Raw genomic sequence first — 23621 nt, forward strand, 5'->3', positions numbered from 1 at the left:
GGCGAAACGTCGGACTCCGATTGCAAATGTTGTGGCTTGGCTCTCCAACACACCGGTGCGCTGCACTAGCGACGAATTGGCCACGTTCTGTTTACGTAACAAACCTCACTAATTGGCTGTGTCGGGTGGTGGCGGCTTAACGACACATTTATATACGCCCGCGATCTAACCCAAAAAAAAACCTCTATTATAAATTCATGACGACGACGGCGGTGTTGACGGAGGTTCTGCATGCGAATTCAACACGACACGCACACGCGCGCACACGACACACACACACACGACACGCACACACACGCGCGCGTACACACACATACCCGCGCACTTGCGCACACGGACGCGTTCACCTGCACGTTTCAGCGACGGAGACGCAGCGATCGGCAAAGCAAGGTGGCCTGAGCAATCACCCTTGTACCTTGTGCGCACGTGGAATTAAACGTCCGGCTCGCGACGCTGGGACGTAATCCGCCGAAGCCAAGTGGCAACAAATGTGATCATCGACGCCTTGTTTTCACCCTCCCCGGCCTTCGATGGAGATGAATTCCCCACACCGTGCGCGCCCGGCCAGCAGAGCTTTCGTCCTCTCCGTTCAACGCCCGCAAAAAGATTCCGCGCTTTGCGTCGGAAGCGCAATCTCCCCCCCCCCCACCCCGATCCGATCGCCAGCGATCCAGAGAACGAAGTTCACGTCTCGCGGAAGGTCCCTCCGTCTCCGTGGGCTCCCATCGCCTCGCTGTCCCAGTCTCAGCCGTGCGTCGTCCCTCCCCGAGCCGCCAGAGTCGTTAACCGGGTGACCTTCAAGAATTGCGTCCCCGCGAAACGAACGCGATGTGCCGTTTGCGGTAAAGCAAAAAAAATCGGCGCGCCCGGCAGTCGACGGCGAGGCAGGAGCAAATAAATAAAAAGCGCGCACGAGGTTACGAGGGGTTTGTGCTGGAGAGAGAGGTGTGTGTGTGGGATGTGTGGGGTCTGTGTGTGGGGTGTGTGCATGGGGGGTGTTTGGGATGGGTGGTGTCAACTCGTAGGAGCTCGGGACGAATCTCCCGGGGATGTGCGCGGCACGCACGTGCTGCTACCACGCTCCGCTTGTGCGCACCTCTCTCGCTCGCTCGCTCGCTCTCTCTCTCTCGACAACGACACATACATATACACGAACATGCACGGCAGCATGCAGGGGGAAAACGTACGTGCGCGGTTGCTAAAATAGATGGGTTTTTTTTTGTTTGGTGGTGGTGTTGTTGTAAAAAGAATAAAACATATGCACGGGTTGTTTAAACAAAAAAAAGACAAAAAATAGAACCCACCGCTCGCAATTTGGTACAGTCCAGCGATTGACGTAGTGTGGCTACGACCGTGGAATTACAATTAGGTTCAGAGGGCTGCAGGATGAACGTAGCCCTTGGCTAAAGCTTCCACACGTGTTATTTATTTATATTTACAACAACAAACACAAATATCCCCCTGATAGCCTTAAGAGACTGTTGGGGCAAGTGGGGTTAGTGAGCACCTATGAATGCGGGGGTGGGTAACCAGCACCACGCTCGACCGTCTTTGTCTCCCCAGTGGCGGTATTTTACACACCGCACCAGGGACTCATTTGAGGCTGAGTCGACCTCGGGGAGATCCAGGACCGGTTCAGATAATCGTCACCGGTCTTGGCCGTGAGCGGGAATCGAACCCGGGTGGACGGATTCATAGCGCAGCGCGCTAACCGCTACACTACCGCTCCCCACAACAACAACACACACACACAGACACACAGAGCGAACACGTTTTGTTTTATAATAACCGATGCGCACAACGAGTGATCGAGGTGTTTTCAGGGCGCGATCTACCGAACGTTTCGATCCGACGGAGGAAACAAAACAAACGACTACACACAGAGAGGGCTGCAGGACGGGGAGTGGATCAGAGGAGGAGAAATACTCCCTTCTGATTTTTAGGCGGTGCACCGACGAGAAAAGATCCACCGCTTGGCGTCGTCTTGCAAAGGAACGCCGCTCGATTTGGGGATTGGCTTTTTTTGTTTCGTATCATTCCATCCGCTTCTTTTCCAACACGAACGCACAGACGTGTTTCCTCATTGCAGAGTTGATTGATAAAAAAATAATTACGCACGTGACATTGATATGGCAAGGCTCTGGTCAGCGAGATGTTAACTACCTCGCCTGGTATACAAGAGGTCGTGGGTTCAATCCCGACCCTGACGCCTGTATATTTGCCAATCATGACGACAATGATGATGATGATGGTAACGGTGATTATGACGATACTGATGCTGCCAGTGATGATGACGAAATTACAATTAATGATGATGCTCCTGTTACTGAGCCGACCTGGATCAGTCAGGCTAAACCAATCCTACAGTGATTTGAAGCTTTCTTGACTGCAGGAATTACTCTTTGGTTGTTTCGGTAAAGTTTCGGAAAGAAAATAAATTAAATAATAATTAAATAGAGTATTTAATTTATTTTCTTTGTACGTGACTTTACCGAAAGAACCAAAGAGTTATCCTACAGTGTCGCGTGCATGAGAAGGCATCGTAATTATTGGCGCTGATGGGGCCAATAACTCAGAAGCGTACGAGTTCTGATCCTGGTTGGTAGTTGACTCAGCTCATCATCCCTCTAGGGTCGATAAAATTAACACCACTGTGTGGAGAAGCCAACAGTGGTTGTTCTATTCAATTCATCTTTCAGCACATGCAAACAGGGTAACAGCAATGCAGAGTTACAGCCTTTGTTCAGACACTGCTGGAGGGAGGACTTCGCTTATCACGTCTGCCATTGAGGTTATTCGACAATACTTCACTACGGCTGCTCAGTGGTTGGTTGGTGAGTGAAGGTGTGGCCTAGTACTGGTTCAAATGTCACTCAACACTGATGTTAACTGTAGCCTGGAATATAACTCATGTTTTGCTGGGTTCTCAGCATAGTGTGCAAATCACTTCACCCCCACTCCGGCCCCAGAGAAGGGTCTGAGATCAAATTATATTGTCAGGGCTCTTACACTTATCACGATTCTAAGTATGTATGTTGAATTTCGTTCGCACCGTACACAGCCAACCATGCTAATCGAAGGTACGAGAGAGGAACGACAAACTAAACACATAACGAGGTTCTGAAGAAGTCAGCTTTCAATGTAGATTATTTAAAAGTGCATAGCTCCCAGTGGCTTCCGAATATCAGAAGGAAGAGCGTTCCAGACGGCCGCGGAAGCGCATCTGAAAGTGCGCTATGCGGTGTCCGTCTTTGTTCGATGGCGTAGACTAGAAGCCGCTTCTGCGAGGACGACCGGGCCTCGCGTGATGGTTTATGCTCCTTGACGAGATCAGCGTCCACATCACTCACGATTCAGGGTCGAGAGTAACGATGGAGTGGCAGCCAATGGAGGGGGGGGGGAGGTGTTTGAGAGGACAGTTCCACCACGGAGATGGAGCGATCGGTCACTGTGCAGGCGCTCGGTGGATGGACCATGAGAGATGGCGACATCAATGGATTGCAACAACAACTACAAGCAACAGCTTTGTATTTTATTTTACCAGATAAGGCCCACAGGTGCTATATAACGCTTTTTTCAGAAGCGACCAGGCCACGAATTAGTTACCGCAGCCAAACGCTCTAAATGCACGTTGATTCTAAATGTGGAGGGGGGAAAATGGAGGACCTGGAGAAAAATCCACGCGACCACGGGGAGAGAGGCATGCAGACTCCAAATATACAGCAGGCGTCAGGGTCGGGATCAAACCCACAACCTCTTGTGTACAAGGCGAGGTATTTGGATCGAAACTTCGGACATCGTGCCCAACAACACGCAGAGCGAGCCGCAGCAAACACATCGTAAAGCTGCACAGCACAAACTGCGAAAACCTATGCAGCAGTAATAGTAGCATCGTTCAAGGATTCGCGTAAACCAACTGAAAAGCCATAAATAAGCCACCTCCAAAAAAATAAAATGTGATGAGAGTCAGCGAAATCTCACCAGACACAATGTAACGACAACAACAACACAAACACATCGGAAACGTGGCGTCACTAGCGCATTGATCATTATTATTAGTACGACATCACCAACAGTGATGACAGAAATGTGATGGAAGTGAATAAATAAATATATAACACGGAACTTTTTAAATAATAAATATAATACACGTAAAAATACAAGCGTAATAAAAGTAAATGTAATATCATTAATAACATAATTTTCGTTTGGAAGGCAAGAAATGAAACTCGCCAGACAAATTGTAACGACGACATCAAAAACTGATGGGGAACTCGGCGTCCCGAACGCACGTGTCGCGATGATTATTATCACGGCATCGCCAAACGGTGACGGCGGTGACAGTGACCACAATCGCCGCCGATGACGACGACGACGACGATCCAGGGCCACCTGGCTTCCTGCCCCCAGAGCGTTTGTCTCCAACGCGATCGACACGGACGCGGGGCGCGCGGTGTGGCACACGGACCTCGTTCGAAAGCCCAAACATCACACTCAACATCCGAGGAGGAGGCTTTGACATCCCTTTTTTTGACTTTGAAACCCCCCGCCCACCTCCTACGCATTTCACAAGTAGTACTAATCACATACCTGCATTTCCCATAAATATGCTAAATTCCTCTTGATATGCAAATAATTTTGTCAAGGCGCCCTTCCCCCCTTCCAACCCAGCTTAAATATACGCTCCAAGCGTGGTGGTGTTTCATTCAGACGCTGTCTCCCCGACAGACCTGGTCTTCACCTGAGGACGGCTGCTTGCGTTGTGGCCGAAACGTCGTGAGAATTATTTTATTTTGTTTTATTTTTATTATTTTATTACTTCCCTTCTACGTGACTTTACCGAAAGAACCAAGAAGATGAATCCCTCCCCCCCCCCCCACGAAGACACTCCGACGTATCATCAACCGCATCGGAACATCGGCGTTCCGACACGCACGTCTCTCTCCGTCGCGTTTCGAGGCAAACTTGAGCGTTGCGATTGTGCACAACGCAACCCCAAAACTATGGGACTAGATACTAAACCCACTGGAGTGTGAGCGCCTTTACAGGAGGGGTGTGGGTGGGGGGTGAATAGAAATAGGACAACAATGCTCTCCTGAAGCCCTCTCGTGGTTCTCAGAGCTCCACGTTGGCGCCTGGCTCACAAACGCATCGCCATCGTACACAGCAGCAGAGGCAGCAGCGAGAAGAAGGAAGAACAGGCTGCTGCATTGGCTACGCAGCGAACTCTGTGATGCATCCCCGATGCTCGGCGGGCAACTGTGAGCGTTACGTCAGTGAGTGTGTTGGCGACGGCGCACGCACGGACGTGGAATCCAGCAGCCAGGCGCACTCTCTCTCTCTGTGGTTGTGACCTTTCCCAGCCTACTCTTAGGTTTTTTCGGTAAAGTCACGTAGGTAAAAATAAATAATAATAAAATAAAAATAGAAATAATAATAGAAATAAAATAATAAATCACGACGTCTCGGAGGCAACACAAGTCTCCGTTATCAGGTGGGACCGTCACAGTTAAATTTACTGTATCCAGTGAGGCAAAATTCCAATAGACGAGCTCTTAAATACAAGTTAAGGGGGGAGGACGGGGGAGGGGCTTATCTGAATGTGGTAGCCAATGAAAGGAACGTGTTCGGGGGATGGGCGGGGCTAAAAGAGAACAATAGGCGTACAAGTCGTACCCGGTGTTGGTTGACAATCCAAATACAAAAAGGAGAGTACTGTTGAACGCTGGGGATGTCAACACTCGGTAAAGTAGAATAGTACCTGTTAAATAAGATGGTCAAAATATGTGTACTTAAGTCTTTTTTACATGGTTAATAACATCTTTCCAATGATTACTCAGTTTGTACCCATCTTCTTGTTTTTTTCGGTAAAGTCACGTAGAAGGGAAGTAATAAAATAATAAAAATAAAACATAATTATTTATTATGTTTATAATAATTTATTATGTTTTATTTTTATTATAATAATTTATTATGTTTTATTTTTATTATTTTATTACTTCCCTTCTACGTGACTTTACCGAAAAAACCAAGAAGATGAATCCCTGCAGTCACGAAAGCTTTAAATCGAAATTTGTACCCATCATCACGGTTGAAGTTATGTCTGTGTTTGTATATCTGGATGGCTTCGTGTACAAACCTTTGATGGTAGCCAGAAGGTTTGCAGAGCACCTTTCCCTGCCTGTCTCTCTCTCTCTAGTTCTCTGTATACGAGCGGGATATTATGTAAAGGCAAACCTGGCGGCCGTTTATTATTTGTTTTAACGAGGCCCACGTTGATTCAGTGATTAAAGGAGATTCGTGAACATATCTGATGTGAAATAAAGTGGCAGAATTCCAACATATTCGGGCCACCAATCTTGCGATGGCGATATGTTAACTCCCTCGCCTGGTGTACAGGAGATCGTGGGTTCGATCCCGACCCTTACACCTGTATATTTGGAGTTTGCATGTTCTCCCCGTGGTCGTGTGGATTTTTATCCAGGTTCTCCGTTTTTTCCCTCCACAATTAGAATCAATGTGCGTTGAGAGTATATGACTGCTTTAATGTCCACGTGATGATAAGCCACTTCGTTCAGCTGCTATCATTTGTGATAGCCAGGTCGCATTTGAAAAAAATTCTGCATAGCTCAGTGGGCCTTAACCTGGTAAAATAAAATTAAAAAATGAGTTTTGTATTTTATTATGTTTTATTTTTTATTATTTTATAATTTCCCTTCTACGTGACTTTACCGAAAGAACCAAGAAGATGAATCCCTGCAGTCACGAAAGCTTTAAATCGAAAAAAAATGAGTTTTGTAATTCTCTACAACCTCAGTTTAATAACACTGGTCAATTCTAGATTTGAAGCTTTCGTGACTGCAAGGAATCATATTCTTAGGTTTTTTCGGTAAAGTCACGTAGGTAAAACATCAAAATTAATGAAAATAAAATAAAATAAAACAAAAATCACGACGTTTCGGAGGCAACACAAGTCTCCGTCATCAGGTGGGACCGTCACAGCCGAATTAGCCGTGACGGTCCCACCTGATGCAGCTAATTCGGCTGTGACGGTCCCACCTGATGACGGAGACTTGTGTTGCCTCCGAAACGTCGTAATTTTTGTTTTATTTTATTTTCATTAATTTTGATGTTTTACCTACGTGACTTTACCGAAAAAACCTAAGAATATATCACTGGTCAACACACTTTTTCTGGCATAAGGTATTCCAACGGTTTTAAGGTAATTTTGGGGTGCTGATTCCAAATCTGTCTATCACATCAGGTTATTGAGATATCAAATATTGCATTTTCAATAAAAAACTGCAGAAGAAAAGTATTAAATAAATGTGGATATCTACATAAAATGATATTATAAACACACTATCCTAAAAATACAGCGCCATATTTTAACACTAAAGCAGTCACTGACTGGCAACAACTTGCAATCATAAGTGACAGAGTTAATTTCGGGTAAAATCAAATAAAATGGGGTATGCCGATAGCATAAAAATGAGATGTGATAGAGCAAATCTGAGATCAGATTTGGAATCAGCACCCTGAAATTAGTCTAAAACAGCTGCATAAGTCCAGGCCAGAAAAAAATTATTATTTTTTTGACCAGTGTAATTTCAATTCGAAATAATTTTCAGTTAATAATGCACTACTACAACGAAATGGCAACACTATGACATATCATACGAAATGTGATCCACAAATAATTACGTTGTGCAAAACATCGTTATATTGTGATTATCATTTTCTGTTTTTCATTCAATAAAAAAACGTCAAAAATTAAATTGTAAAAAACAGTTATATTTCATAAAATGTGCACGTAGCTAAGATACTCCAAAGTAATTGACAGCACGATGAATCTACGATGCTTTTCGTGGTTAATTTAATGAATTAATTATGTTTTGCGCCAATGACTGCGTGTGCGTTCTAAGCGTTACCGATTGTAATGACTAGGAAAATTCACGGCCTGCTACCGTTAAGTGAATGGCAGTTGAGGAACTTTCAAGTTAATTTTTTTGTCGTCACAGAAGTACAGTAAAGCACGTTATTTGAAACTGGCATCCTGTTAAGTTTGTTGTCCTTCCCCCGCACCTCCGATTAGGTTGGCTATGTACGGTGCAAAGGAAGTTCAACACGCCTGCATATCAAATCACACAATGCAGCAAACCACATAACACGATGACAAAAGTTATTTGAAACTGGTAATCGCGATCATAATCCTATCGTGAAATATGATATCGAATCGGGAAAATGGTATCCTGGCAACAACACACGTTACATTGTGAAGATATTTACGTGAAACGATGCATAAATGCAGAGTGTGCCAATGGTTCCAGCACTGCGTTTGCCCACCCGCCCTCGTGTGCCCATCGCTGGAACCCAAAAATATCCCACCAGGATTTATTTGAGGACGCGCCAACCTTCGGGAGGCTCAAACCTCGTGTACTTTCATCTTTCAGACCTGGCCAGGAATTGAACCCAGGCTGCCGGGTTTGTGGTTACCGTGTGGTGCTGGCACCAAGATGCGTGGACTGACCTTGGAATGCCGGTCAGGTACGTCAAGACGTTTCGGAATTCTTCTTCAGGGATCTCCTTGAACTGAAGGAATTCTGGGAATATGAGGATTGGAGATCCATCCCTGCTCCTCCCTCCTGCATGAATAAAAAAGAACATTGTTTTTGCAAATCGACACAAAGTCACTTACGATAATTGCTGACTTGCTTGCATTTCTGCTGTGGTGTAACGCTTAGTACACTGTGATGGAGAGCTTAATAGACCGGTTCGATCTGTACGGATGTGTGTATGAGAATAGGTTTTCCCCGTTTTTCTGGCAACAAATCAGGTGTTAAGATGTTAAAATACCAAACTGAAACGTTTTACAAGGAATCATGTCTGCATTAACCACAATACTTGTGGTCAGAATGCAAACAAAAAACACACTCTGATAATATATGCATTGTCGTTTAAACTGATTGGTCCACACCAGAGACATATTTCTTTTGAGCCTAGTTTCAAAACGGTATTAGACCAGAGGACGCCAATTCATTCACTGATTTCACACTGACTATACGGTATATATCACTTGCTATGCCATGCGGATCAGACACGTAGACATTGTAAAAGAAAAACTACAAAAAAGTGTGCAAAGAACTTGTAGAGATGCATGCCTGGAATTACACCGAGAAACATAAAGAGGAACACTTGGATTAGAGAACATGTGCATCATCGTCTTGGTTCTTTCGGTAAAGTCACGTAGAAGGGAAGTAATAAAATAATAAAAATAAAAATAATAAAATAATTCTCACGACGTTATTATGTTTTATTTTTATTATTTTATTACTTCCCTTCTACGTGACTTTACCGAAGAAACCAAGAAGATGAATCCCTGCAGTCACGAAAGCTTTAAATCGAAATGTGCATAATCGTCATCATCATAATCTTATAATCATCCTCCTGGTTCACGTTGACTGTTAAGAATGTTGGGGCTTTAGCAGGCCACGTGATGCATGAGTGTAATGTACGTTGAACTTATTTTGCACCGTATGTAGCCAGCCGTGCTAGGAAGGAAAACAAAATAAACACAAAAAGCAGTTCTAAAGAAAGTCGTTTTCAATCTAAGATCTCTGGCCAGCAGGGAAGAGTAGACCAAAATACCCTTCAGAAGAACTCTCTGGAGCTCCCTCTGGTGGCATGAGCAAGCAATTGCAGGGCTGCACCTTAACATTTCGATTTAAAGCTTTCGTGACTGCAAGGGATTCATCTTCTTGATTCTTTCGGTAAAGTCACGTAGAAGGGAAATAATAAAATAATAAAAATAAAACATAATAAAATAATTCTCACGACGTTTCGGCCACAACGCAAGCAGCCGTCCTCAGGTGAAGAACTGTCTTGCGTTGTGGCAGAAACATCGTGAGAATAATTTTATTATGTTTTATTTTTATTATTTTATTATTTCTCTTCTACGTGACTTTACCGAAAGAACCAAGAAGATGCACCTTAACAGTTTTACCTTTTGCTGAATTGCCCTTAACATTGGCCCGTGCTTTGCCAGGTAAAATACAACTTCAAAGTAAAAAAGAAAAATATTGGCCTCGGGAATTTTTTTGCGTGCAAGTTATTTTTACACTTCCACGAGTATTCTGATGAATCGTCATGATCGCCAGAGTGTAACGCTGTAGCGACAGCTGTACAAATGAGTACTGCGATGATGCTCAGTACATTGCCCACTGCTGAATGAACGCCTGCCCAAGCCGTCGCCATCTCTCGGTTGCAACGATCCATCGAGCACGTTGCACATGAGTCGATTTCATTGCTCCATCTCCACCGTGGATGTCTTTCTCAGGTGTCTTCTCTTCAGTTGCCACTCTGTCATTCGTTTGAATCACCGGCCATTATCCCTTCTTGACACGTGTCCTGCCCCATCCTGCTTAGGTTTTCTCAGCGGACGTCTCTAACTTAGGTACCTTCTCTCGGCCTCTTTCTGGCTCTCAGTATAATCATACTGATGCCCTGCGTCAGTATTTTTTGTAATATATTTCCTTACGTGGTCATTGATAGAGGTGCGTGACATTACCCAAACGGGCCCTTACATTAATACATTCATCGATGAAATGTAACAACAGAACCACGAGGGTTAGCAATGGAGCCCGTCATCTAGCAGTGGATAGACCATGGTTTTGCATTGATCATGATGGCATACCCAATGTTTGGCTTGCTAACAATTACACAAACCAAACCTGCCTTCGGACTCTTACAGCACATTGCGTGTATGTACGTAGCCAACCGTGCTAATCGCGCGTGCCATATCCAGCGATGCCGTGCTTTATAGATGAAGAAGTGTGTCGCTCACGAATGCTGCAAATGTGCGGAAAGGGGGGCTGTCATTGCAAACACCGTGAAATATTGCGTCACTGCTGCCCGTGAGACGGGTAGAGACGCGTATACTCAGTGACCTCCGGTGCGTGTGGGATGTCATCGCGTGTGCGTTGAATGCGCACGCGTCGCGGCGCTGCGGCGATTGCTAAACGTGACGCGTCGACTGGGGTCTTTGTTCTGTAATGGTGAGCGGCCAGTGACTAGTGGCCACGGGAGGTAATGACAGGGGAGTCAGTTGTGAGTGTGAAGGGACTGGTGGCCACGGGAGGTAATGACAGGGGTATCAGTTGTGAGTGTGAACGGACTGGTGGCCACGGGAGATAATGACAGGTGTATCAGCTGTGAGTGTGAAGGGACTGGTGGCCACGGGAGGTAATGACAGGGGTATCAGTTGTGAGTGTGAACGGACTGGTGGCCACGGGAGATAATGACAGGTGTATCAGTGTGGTGCCACAGCGACGGGGCTGCTCTGCCGAGCCAGGGAGCCGCCCGGCTTCCCCCACCGCACTGCCCCCCATCACCCCCCTCACATAAGCACACACCCGCACGCATTCCCCCCCACCCCATAGAGCTGGAAGGGAAGGTCACCTGATCGACCGGTTTTTATCCGAGAAACCCTTATCGGGAATAACTCTCACGGTTTCCGGCGATCAGGGAATTGGACGACCTCCCCCGTGCTACGTTGCGCCGCGGCGCTGCGACCAGCCTTAATATGGTGTGGTCGCGGCGTGGTGCATTGGGCCACCGCGGTTGAGGCGCATTTCCCCTCACACACACCCCCACGGGTCGACGAGACAGACGGAGGAGGGAGGGGACAGCATGAATAGCGGGACCGCAGGGGCTCTTGCGCATAGTCATGGAGGGTTGGGATCATTACGCTTGAGCGCGCAGGCCCCATTGTTAGGAAGGGTAAGGGAGTAATTAGGATGTACGCCGCCAACGCCGCTCACTGATTAGCATATCAAAAGCGCCCGGAACCGCCGTGCGCGGGCTCGAGGTGCACGAGCCGATTGTTCAGCGCAGCATCCCTTTGAGGTAGGGAAGATAAATAGGGGGGCGCAAAGGGGAAATCGCTCTCTTACTCCGAGAAGCCAGCGTCCAAGACGGCCCCCAGCTCTGCCCTCCGGACGTCCGTGCGACGTGTCGAGGCAAGCAGCGAGGAAAACCCACGGAACGTCGAGTGCCTCAAACCGTGAGTAAGGAGGTAAAAGTATTTCGTGAACGATAAATAGGGAATAGGTCCAGGGGAAATAGGATAGGCCAGCCTCGTCGACTCACACTGATCTTAACATCTAGTTCCAGGTAGGGCTAATAAAATCTCGAGCGTAGTAACAAAACCGTGTTGTTGGGTGTTTTTGAACGTGGTATTAGCGTGCACGGCATTCGCGGGGGTCTCTGTACGATTGTGCGGGTACGGAGGTGCGTGTGTTAACGCCCGGGGAGAGCACTTTTGTGTGTTGGCGTGCCTACACCGCCGTGTGAGAGGAGAATCGTCCTTGTACGATACTTGTGTTGACATGCACGCGCGAGTGCGGGAGGGGACGAGTCGTCGTGTCGGCGTGCGCCCCGCTCGCGTGTGCGGAACCGCGGTGCGCAGTGAAGCTGTTAGCTTGGTGCGAGCTTGCGTGTGCTCGTTACTTGCGTAAGCTCTCGGCGTGCGTAATCGGCGTGCCCCAGGTGCGCGATCGTAACGTGAGCGGCCAGCGCGGCGCAGAGCGGCGAAAGAGTGGGTGTCGCGTGTGGAGCTGTATGTGGGTGCGCGCACGTTCACGACGTGTGTACTACAGGTGCGCGATCCTAGCGTGAGTGGTCAGGGTTGAGTGAGTGCCGCGCAGAGCTGTGTGTGGGTGTGCGCGTACGTAATTGACCATGCCTGCTACGCGGACCCGCGGTGGAGGGGAATCCTCGGGCGACGGCTCCCACACCATGGGTGAGGAGCCTAGCAGCGGTTCGCTTAGCAGCGGGGGGGCGATTGATGATGTTAGCCCGGCCGTTAGCATTATCGAGGGAGGGATCTCGGGGGCTAGCGACCCCCACAAATTGGTGTCAGAAGTGGGATGGACCCCCGCGTTACCTCACGCTAAAATAAGACTAATATTTACCGGCCGGGGGGCCCCTTCATGGAAGGCATTCGCCCGCAATCTCTTAGGGGCCAAGGAAATTAATGGATGGACGGACGCGCAGGCAGTACGTCAACTTAATATGAATCTTGATGGGCGGGCAGCCGATTTTGTAGAAGCGTTACCCGCGAGCGCACAGACACAGCTAGAGGAGCTGATGCGCCGACTCGATCAGCGTTTTGGCACGCGTGACGAGGAGGAAGCAAAATCGGCCTTAGAGGCGCGCCGTCGCCAACCTGGCGAAGATCTCCGTGATTACGCCGAGGATGTGCGCGAGTTAACAAAGATCGCACGCCCGGGGTACGCAACTGAGGTTATTGAGGAACTGGCTGCCGAGAAAATCCAGCGGTACCTGTCTCGCACGGCGTGGTGGCAGCCAGACGTGAGCTGCCCACGTCTTCCCTTTAACACCCTTGTCGAGCGCGCACGTAAGTGTGAAAGAATTCACAGCGAACGCGCGCAGCTCCGGGGGCTGGGACGAGAGCGCGCCATTGCATGCCTGCTCTCGGAAGACGAGGAGGAGGAACAGGAGCTCGCGAGGACGGTAAGGGGCCGGGAAAGAGAGCCTCCAGTGTCCCGCGAGACAACCCCGGGATGGGTTGCCGGTATACAAACAGGTATAAAGGATGTCTCCGGCCAGGTAACCCAGATAGACAACAAGGTAAACCAAGTAGGTGAGAGGGTAACCCAGGTACGCGAGGAAACGAATAAAAATATGACCAAACTGCAAACCTCCGTTGAGACCATCCGATCCGAAATGGGGGACCTACGCGCCACGGTGGGAGGGTTATCTGGGAGGGTAGCCCGACTAGAGGCGGAGGGTGGACAGCGACGTAATGGGGGGGGAGGGAGTGGGCAGGGGGCCCACTACGGAGCCGCCCCCCCTCCCCGGGCATGTTATATGTGCGATCGCCGAGGGCATCTAGTGAGAGACTGTCCTGAAATCACCTGAGCTAGGCAGACGCGGGGGTTAAAACTCCAACGCCTCCTAGTGAGCGGACCAACTAGGGGTGCAATCGACGCGGTCCCGATACAAATAGACGGTAATGAGAATAATGGCGAGCGAGTGATCCATAAACAGGTTACAACAACAACACCCAAGGGCGCGGGGACCTCGGGCGATTGGCTGCGGGAGCTGGTGGCAGGGATAACGGGAGCCACGTCGCTGGTGGAAGGCCAGGTGAACGGGCAGCGCACCCGGATCCTGCTGGACACGGGCGCCGTGGCCTCTCTCATGAGCGCCGCACACTGCAGCATGCTCGGGGTGGACGTGGGCTGCCTGCAGGCCCCGGATCGCGCGCTGCACACGGCAAGCGGAGCCGGGATGGGGTTGCTGGGGAAGGTCTCCCTCGAGGTCCGTCTAGGAAACCAGGTGTGCACACAGGAATTCTACGTGTCGAGTGTGTTGTGCCACGAGTGCATTGCAGGAACGGACCTCCTGGAAAAGTTGGGACTTAACGTACAGCCCCGGCAACGATGCGCTACGGTGGAGGGCAGCGGGGAGCGGATTCCGTTCCTAGGACAGGAGCCGAATCGCCCACGCTTCACACCCGTGGCCGCTACGCTGGTGTCGGCCGTCACCATCGGACCTCTCGCCGAGATGCTGGTGCCAGTGGCAACCCTCTCCACCGACCCAACCCACCGACCATCGGGCGAGGTAATGCTGACTCCGCACCCGGAGTTGGCATCGCGATACGGGGTTGTAGGGTCAGCCACACTGGTAAACGCAGATGGGGGCCGGCTGTTTATACGTGTGTTTAACCCACACAGTACCCCGGCAATGATACGACGACGCACCCCGATAGCCACCGTACACCCCCTGCACGCACGCCACTCTAACGACTCGGTGTTCGCACTCTGGGCTGAGGACCCCGGGCGTCCTGAGGGTGACCAGGACCTGGCCTGGCGAGTCGGCCCGACTCCCCGAGCCGAGGTCGTTCCCCTGCTCGACGCGTTACATGTACCATGGGCGGATTTACCTAAGGGAGAGGCCGATCGGCTGCGCGAGTTACTGCGGGAGTATGCCGACGTATTCAGTGAACACGACTCGGACGTGGGTCGGACCGATCTTGTTAAGCAGCAAATTGACACCGGTGCAGCCCGACCCATCAAACTCCCTGCGTACCGAGTGGGCGCACCCGAACGCGCCCAAATCAAAGAGGCAGTTGGGGACATGCTTCGCGATAACATAATTCAGCCCTCGGCGAGCCCCTGGTCAGCCCCAGTGGTACTAGTAACGAAAAAGGATGGGTCAACCCGGTTCTGCGTCGATTACCGTAAACTAAATGCAGTCACGCTCGGAGACGCTTTTCCCATCCCACGCATCGACGACACCTTCGACAGTCTCGCAGGAGCGCGGTATTTTTCCACCCTCGATCTGGCGTCCGGTTACTGGCAGGTGGAGATGACGGAGGAGGATCGGCCAAAAACAGCATTCACCACCCCGATGGGCCTGTTTGAGTTTCGAGTGTTGCCGTTCGGACTCACTAACGCGCCCGCGACGTTCCAGCGGTTGATGGAGTTGGTGATGCGGGGCTTGCAGTGGGAACAGTGCCTGATTTACCTGGACGACGTAATAGTGTTCAGTAGGTCGCTGTCCGAACACTGGTCCAGGCTGCGGGAAGTATTCCAGCGACTGCGAGCAGCCCATCTCAAGCTCAAGCCACGTAAGTGTTACATTGCACAACGCGAGGTGGGGTACCTCGGACACCGAGTCAGCGAGGCAGGGGTGAGCACCGATCCCGAGAAGGTGCGTGCCGTAGTGGATTGGCCGCGGCCGAGGAACCTGACGGAGATCAGGTCATTCTTGGGACTCGCCACTTATTACCGTCGATTTGTAAAGGGATTCAGTGAGATTGCACGCCCCCTCACCCAACTCACCTCCCCTAAGAACCCCTATCAGTGGTCGGAGGCCTGCCAGACGGCTTTCACCATACTCAAAGACCACCTCACCCACACCCCCACCTTGGCTTTCCCAGATTTCACCACCGATTTTATTTTGGACACTGACGCCTGCAGCAGTGGGCTGGGCGCGGTGCTGTCGCAAGTGCAGGGTGGGACGGAGCGGGTCATTGCGTACGCCAGTCGGACCCTGAGCGGGGCCGAGCTGAACTATTGTGTAACCCGTCAGGAACTGTATGCTGTAATTTTCGCGTGTAAACAGTTCCGACCGTACTTGTACGGCAGGAAATGTCGTGTGCGCACCGATCATTATGCACTGCAGTTCCTCCTTACATTCAAGGAACCGCGGGGGCAGATGGCTCGATGGCTGGCGCAGCTGCAGGAGTACAACCTGCAGATCGAGTACCGAGCGGGGCGGACACACGCGAACGCGGACGCCTTGTCAAGACGGCCCGCGGTGCGCGCTGAGACGAGGGAGGGAGACGCCTGCCCGTGCTTCACGGGGGGACGCTGCCGCCAGGCAGCAGAACCCAAGGAGCGCGCGGAAACTAAACTCCCCCCCCCGAGAGAGAGTGCAGTGTGCGCCGCAGGAACCCCTGCAGAAGGAGCCCGGGGACAGACGGATCATCCCACCCCAACCGGGCGGATCCAAGAGGATGTCGGCTGCGCCTTCCCGGGCTTGGACGACGAGCAGCTGCGACAAACCCAGCAGCGGGATCCGGATCTGGCGGCGGTAGAGGCGGCACTGCGAGAGAGGAAGGATGCACTACCAGGGCCCTGGAGCGGTTTGTATGCCCGGTTGTGTGTAGAAAACGGGGTGGTGAGGGAACTGGCCGACGCTGGGCAGCCGGGGTGCATCTGCGTTCCCGCCCATGTGCGACCCCAACTACTACGACTGGTACACGACCACCCGCTCGGGGGCCATGATGGGGAACGGCGCACCCGGGAGACTCTGCGTCGCCAGTATCTCTGGCCTAAATTGGCGCAAGATGTGGCCGCCTGGGTGCAGGGCTGCCGGGCCTGTCAGCAGTGTGGGCAAAAGCCGGCGAGGTACCAGGTACCCCTGAGGCCGTTCCGAGTCAGTCGGACGAATCAGTTGGTCGGAATCGACCTGCAGGGGCCCTTTCCACGATCCCACCGGGGCAACCGATATATTCTCGTAGCGGTGGAGTACTTCACCCGCTACCCCGTGGCGGTGGCTATCCCGGATAAAACAGCCCTCGTAGTGGCCCGGGCCTTCGTGGAAAACTACGTACTTAAGTGCGGGATCCCCGAACGAGTCATTACCGACCAGGGTAGTGAATTCGAGGCCGAACTATTCCAGGCGCTGTGCCGAGAGTTCGGGATCCAGAAGGACCGAACCACAGCGTATCACCCCCAGGCGAACGGGATGGTAGAGAGGATGAACCAGACTCTGGCCGGGAAGCTTAAACGCATGGCGGCCGCGAATCAACAGGACTGGGACGAACACCTCCCCTATGCCTTGTTCGCCTACACCACCGCCGTTCACACATCCACAGGACAGACCCCATTCCTAATGATGTTTGGTCGCGAGTCTCGCCTGCCCGCAGATCTGCTGTTTGGTGTCCCTCCGCCGCAACGGGAGGAAGGGAGCCACCCCGTGGAGCACTTGCTGGAGACCCTGCGAGGGACCAGGGGCCGAGCCTACCCGCACGGAGAGGCCGCGCACCAGCGGCAAGAGCAGAGCGCCCGACCCCGTATGGAGCCCCCCTTCTACACTGCGGGCTCCGAGGTGTGGCTGTACACTCCCCGCGTCGGTGCCGGACAGGTGGGGAAGCTGACCACCTACTGGCGAGGACCCTGGATTGTGAGACGGCAGATCTCACCATGGACGGTGCTGATTCAGGGAGGAGAGAGGGGCCGGGAGATGGTGGTCAACATCCGACGACTGAAGCCGTGGCGAGCAGCCCCCGAGGGGGGGAGCCCCGCCGGCCAAGTACCCCGACACCCCGGGGTCCCCCCACCCCCCGTGCCCGGGGGCCTCGCGCAGTATATGGGCCCCACGGAGCCCCGGGCTCCGAGGGGCCCCGTGCGGGGCCGGGGGCAACGAGGACGGCGACCCTTAAACCCCACCGCCTCTGAATTTGTTCCCCAGCCCGCAGGTGCCAGGGGCAGAGGGGAGCTGTTGGAATGGAGGAGGAGACCACCGCCGGAGCCCCAGGAGACGGAGCCGCCACCCCCGAGGCCAGCCACAAGGGCCGGGCGAATCCCGCGGACCCCGCGGCGATACCTCGTGGGGGCAACCCAGGCGAGGTGCTCCAGTCAACCCGGGACGGGGACTGGCACCCCGGGGGGCTATGTGGTGCCACAGCGACGGGGCTGCTCTGCCGAGCCAGGGAGCCGCCCGGCTTCCCCCACCGCACTGCCCCCCATCACCCCCCTCACATAAGCACACACCCGCACGCATTCCCCCCCACCCCATAGAGCTGGAAGGGAAGGTCACCTGATCGACCGGTTTTTATCCGAGAAACCCTTATCGGGAATAACTCTCACGGTTTCCGGCGATCAGGGAATTGGACGACCTCCCCCGTGCTACGTTGCGCCGCGGCGCTGCGACCAGCCTTAATATGGTGTGGTCGCGGCGTGGTGCATTGGGCCACCGCGGTTGAGGCGCATTTCCCCTCACACACACCCCCACGGGTCGACGAGACAGACGGAGGAGGGAGGGGACAGCATGAATAGCGGGACCGCAGGGGCTCTTGCGCATAGTCATGGAGGGTTGGGATCATTACGCTTGAGCGCGCAGGCCCCATTGTTAGGAAGGGTAAGGGAGTAATTAGGATGTACGCCGCCAACGCCGCTCACTGATTAGCATATCAAAAGCGCCCGGAACCGCCGTGCGCGGGCTCGAGGTGCACGAGCCGATTGTTCAGCGCAGCATCCCTTTGAGGTAGGGAAGATAAATAGGGGGGCGCAAAGGGGAAATCGCTCTCTTACTCCGAGAAGCCAGCGTCCAAGACGGCCCCCAGCTCTGCCCTCCGGACGTCCGTGCGACGTGTCGAGGCAAGCAGCGAGGAAAACCCACGGAACGTCGAGTGCCTCAAACCGTGAGTAAGGAGGTAAAAGTATTTCGCGAACGATAAATAGGGAATAGGTCCAGGGGAAATAGGATAGGCCAGCCTCGTCGACTCACACTGATCTTAACATCTAGTTCCAGGTAGGGCTAATAAAATCTCGAGCGTAGTAACAAAACCGTGTTGTTGGGTGTTTTTGAACGTGGTATTAGCGTGCACGGCATTCGCGGGTGTGTGGTCGTTGTATGCGTAAAGGCCGTGGTCTCTGTACGATTGTGCGGGTACGGAGGTGCGTGTGTTAACGCCCGGGGAGAGCACTTTTGTGTGTTGGCGTGCCTACGCCGCCGTGTGAGAGGAGAATCGTCCTTGTACGATACTTGTGTTGACATGCACGCGCGAGTGCGGGAGGGGACGAGTCGTCGTGTCGGCGTGCGCCCCGCTCGCGTGTGCGGAACCGCGGTGCGCAGTGAAGCTGTTAGCTTGGTGCGAGCTTGCGTGTGCTCGTTACTTGCGTAAGCTCTCGGCGTGCGTAATCGGCGTGCCCCAGGTGCGCGATCGTAACGTGAGCGGCCAGCGCGGCGCAGAGCGGCGAAAGAGTGGGTGTCGCGTGTGGAGCTGTATGTGGGTGCGCGCACGTTCACGACGTGTGTACTACAGGTGCGCGATCCTAGCGTGAGTGGTCAGGGTTGAGTGAGTGCCGCGCAGAGCTGTGTGTGGGTGTGCGCGTACGTAATTGACCATGCCTGCTACGCGGACCCGCGGTGGAGGGGAATCCTCGGGCGACGGCTCCCACACCATGGGTGAGGAGCCTAGCAGCGGTTCGCTTAGCAGCGGGGGGGCGATTGATGATGTTAGCCCAGCCGTTAGCATTATCGAGGGAGGGATCTCGGGGGCTAGCGACCCCCACAAATTGGTGTCAGAAGTGGGATGGACCCCCGCGTTACCTCACGCTAAAATAAGACTAATATTTACCGGCCGGGGGGCCCCTTCATGGAAGGCATTCGCCCGCAATCTCTTAGGGGCCAAGGAAATTAATGGATGGACGGACGCGCAGGCAGTACGTCAACTTAATATGAATCTTGATGGGCGGGCAGCCGATTTTGTAGAAGCGTTACCCGCGAGCGCACAGACACAGCTAGAGGAGCTGATGCGCCGACTCGATCAGCGTTTTGGCACGCGTGACGAGGAGGAAGCAAAATCGGCCTTAGAGGCGCGCCGTCGCCAACCTGGCGAAGATCTCCGTGATTACGCCGAGGATGTGCGCGAGTTAACAAAGATCGCACGCCCGGGGTACGCAACTGAGGTTATTGAGGAACTGGCTGCCGAGAAAATCCAGCGGTACCTGTCTCGCACGGCGTGGTGGCAGCCAGACGTGAGCTGCCCACGTCTTCCCTTTAACACCCTTGTCGAGCGCGCACGTAAGTGTGAAAGAATTCACAGCGAACGCGCGCAGCTCCGGGGGCTGGGACGAGAGCGCGCCATTGCATGCCTGCTCTCGGAAGACGAGGAGGAGGAACAGGAGCTCGCGAGGACGGTAAGGGGCCGGGAAAGAGAGCCTCCAGTGTCCCGCGAGACAACCCCGGGATGGGTTGCCGGTATACAAACAGGTATAAAGGATGTCTCCGGCCAGGTAACCCAGATAGACAACAAGGTAAACCAAGTAGGTGAGAGGGTAACCCAGGTACGCGAGGAAACGAATAAAAATATGACCAAACTGCAAACCTCCGTTGAGACCATCCGATCCGAAATGGGGGACCTACGCGCCACGGTGGGAGGGTTATCTGGGAGGGTAGCCCGACTAGAGGCGGAGGGTGGACAGCGACGTAATGGGGGGGGAGGGAGTGGGCAGGGGGCCCACTACGGAGCCGCCCCCCCTCCCCGGGCATGTTATATGTGCGATCGCCGAGGGCATCTAGTGAGAGACTGTCCTGAAATCACCCGAGCTAGGCAGACGCGGGGGTTAAAACTCCAACGCCTCCTAGTGAGCGGACCAACTAGGGGTGCAATCGACGCGGTCCCGATACAAATAGACGGTAATGAGAATAATGGCGAGCGAGTGATCCATAAACAGGTTACAACAACAACACCCAAGGGCGCGGGGACCTCGGGCGATTGGCTGCGGGAGCTGGTGGCAGGGATAACGGGAGCCACGTCGCTGGTGGAAGGCCAGGTGAACGGGCAGCGCACCCGGATCCTGCTGGACACGGGCGCCGTGGCCTCTCTCATGAGCGCCGCACACTGCAGCATGCTCGGGGTGGACGTGGGCTGCCTGCAGGCCCCGGATCGCGCGCTGCACACGGCAAGCGGAGCCGGGATGGGGTTGCTGGGGAAGGTCTCCCTCGAGGTCCGTCTAGGAAACCAGGTGTGCACACAGGAATTCTACGTGTCGAGTGTGTTGTGCCACGAGTGCATTGCAGGAACGGACCTCCTGGAAAAGTTGGGACTTAACGTACAGCCCCGGCAACGATGCGCTACGGTGGAGGGCAGCGGGGAGCGGATTCCGTTCCTAGGACAGGAGCCGAATCGCCCACGCTTCACACCCGTGGCCGCTACGCTGGTGTCGGCCGTCACCATCGGACCTCTCGCCGAGATGCTGGTGCCAGTGGCAACCCTCTCCACCGACCCAACCCACCGACCATCGGGCGAGGTAATGCTGACTCCGCACCCGGAGTTGGCATCGCGATACGGGGTTGTAGGGTCAGCCACACTGGTAAACGCAGATGGGGGCCGGCTGTTTATACGTGTGTTTAACCCACACAGTACCCCGGCAATGATACGACGACGCACCCCGATAGCCACCGTACACCCCCTGCACGCACGCCACTCTAACGACTCGGTGTTCGCACTCTGGGCTGAGGACCCCGGGCGTCCTGAGGGTGACCAGGACCTGGCCTGGCGAGTCGGCCCGACTCCCCGAGCCGAGGTCGTTCCCCTGCTCGACGCGTTACATGTACCATGGGCGGATTTACCTAAGGGAGAGGCCGATCGGCTGCGCGAGTTACTGCGGGAGTATGCCGACGTATTCAGTGAACACGACTCGGACGTGGGTCGGACCGATCTTGTTAAGCAGCAAATTGACACCGGTGCAGCCCGACCCATCAAACTCCCTGCGTACCGAGTGGGCGCACCCGAACGCGCCCAAATCAAAGAGGCAGTTGGGGACATGCTTCGCGATAACATAATTCAGCCCTCGGCGAGCCCCTGGTCAGCCCCAGTGGTACTAGTAACGAAAAAGGATGGGTCAACCCGGTTCTGCGTCGATTACCGTAAACTAAATGCAGTCACGCTCGGAGACGCTTTTCCCATCCCACGCATCGACGACACCTTCGACAGTCTCGCAGGAGCGCGGTATTTTTCCACCCTCGATCTGGCGTCCGGTTACTGGCAGGTGGAGATGACGGAGGAGGATCGGCCAAAAACAGCATTCACCACCCCGATGGGCCTGTTTGAGTTTCGAGTGTTGCCGTTCGGACTCACTAACGCGCCCGCGACGTTCCAGCGGTTGATGGAGTTGGTGATGCGGGGCTTGCAGTGGGAACAGTGCCTGATTTACCTGGACGACGTAATAGTGTTCAGTAGGTCGCTGTCCGAACACTGGTCCAGGCTGCGGGAAGTATTCCAGCGACTGCGAGCAGCCCATCTCAAGCTCAAGCCACGTAAGTGTTACATTGCACAACGCGAGGTGGGGTACCTCGGACACCGAGTCAGCGAGGCAGGGGTGAGCACCGATCCCGAGAAGGTGCGTGCCGTAGTGGATTGGCCGCGGCCGAGGAACCTGACGGAGATCAGGTCATTCTTGGGACTCGCCACTTATTACCGTCGATTTGTAAAGGGATTCAGTGAGATTGCACGCCCCCTCACCCAACTCACCTCCCCTAAGAACCCCTATCAGTGGTCGGAGGCCTGCCAGACGGCTTTCACCATACTCAAAGACCACCTCACCCACACCCCCACCTTGGCTTTCCCAGATTTCACCACCGATTTTATTTTGGACACTGACGCCTGCAGCAGTGGGCTGGGCGCGGTGCTGTCGCAAGTGCAGGGTGGGACGGAGCGGGTCATTGCGTACGCCAGTCGGACCCTGAGCGGGGCCGAGCTGAACTATTGTGTAACCCGTCAGGAACTGTATGCTGTAATTTTCGCGTGTAAACAGTTCCGACCGTACTTGTACGGCAGGAAATGTCGTGTGCGCACCGATCATTATGCACTGCAGTTCCTCCTTACATTCAAGGAACCGCGGGGGCAGATGGCTCGATGGCTGGCGCAGCTGCAGGAGTACAACCTGCAGATCGAGTACCGAGCGGGGCGGACACACGCGAACGCGGACGCCTTGTCAAGACGGCCCGCGGTGCGCGCTGAGACGAGGGAGGGAGACGCCTGCCCGTGCTTCACGGGGGGACGCTGCCGCCAGGCAGAACCCAAGGAGCGCGCGGAAACTAAACTCCCCCCCCCGAGAGAGAGTGCAGTGTGCGCCGCAGGAACCCCTGCAGAAGGAGCCCGGGGACAGACGGATCATCCCACCCCAACCGGGCGGATCCAAGAGGATGTCGGCTGCGCCTTCCCGGGCTTGGACGACGAGCAGCTGCGACAAACCCAGCAGCGGGATCCGGATCTGGCGGCGGTGGAGGCGGCACTGCGAGAGAGGAAGGATGCACTACCAGGGCCCTGGAGCGGTTTGTATGCCCGGTTGTGTGTA

At 53.5% G+C, this 23621-nt stretch overlaps 1 protein-coding gene across 8 annotated transcripts in view; it reads right to left on the reverse strand.

The window, feature by feature from the left end:
• The window catches only part of MCF2L2 (MCF.2 cell line derived transforming sequence-like 2), a 209917-nt gene that overhangs the window by 153555 nt on the left and 32741 nt on the right, over positions 1-23621 (reverse strand). For 6 of the 8 annotated variants that reach the window (XM_078878577.1, XM_078878580.1, XM_078878579.1 and 3 more), the window contains exon 3: positions 8531-8645. In XM_078878577.1, the coding sequence (XP_078734703.1) occupies positions 8531-8645 (115 nt within the window). Of the gene's footprint in view, positions 1-347; positions 1091-8530; positions 8646-23621 lie in introns of those variants that run through there. The other 2 variants (XM_078878582.1, XM_078878581.1) reach the window with 2 other exon arrangements.

Source organism: Lampetra fluviatilis, chromosome 51, assembly GCF_964198595.1.
Source record: "Lampetra fluviatilis chromosome 51, kcLamFluv1.1, whole genome shotgun sequence".
In the NCBI taxonomy this organism is placed as follows: domain Eukaryota; kingdom Metazoa; phylum Chordata; class Hyperoartia; order Petromyzontiformes; family Petromyzontidae; genus Lampetra; species Lampetra fluviatilis.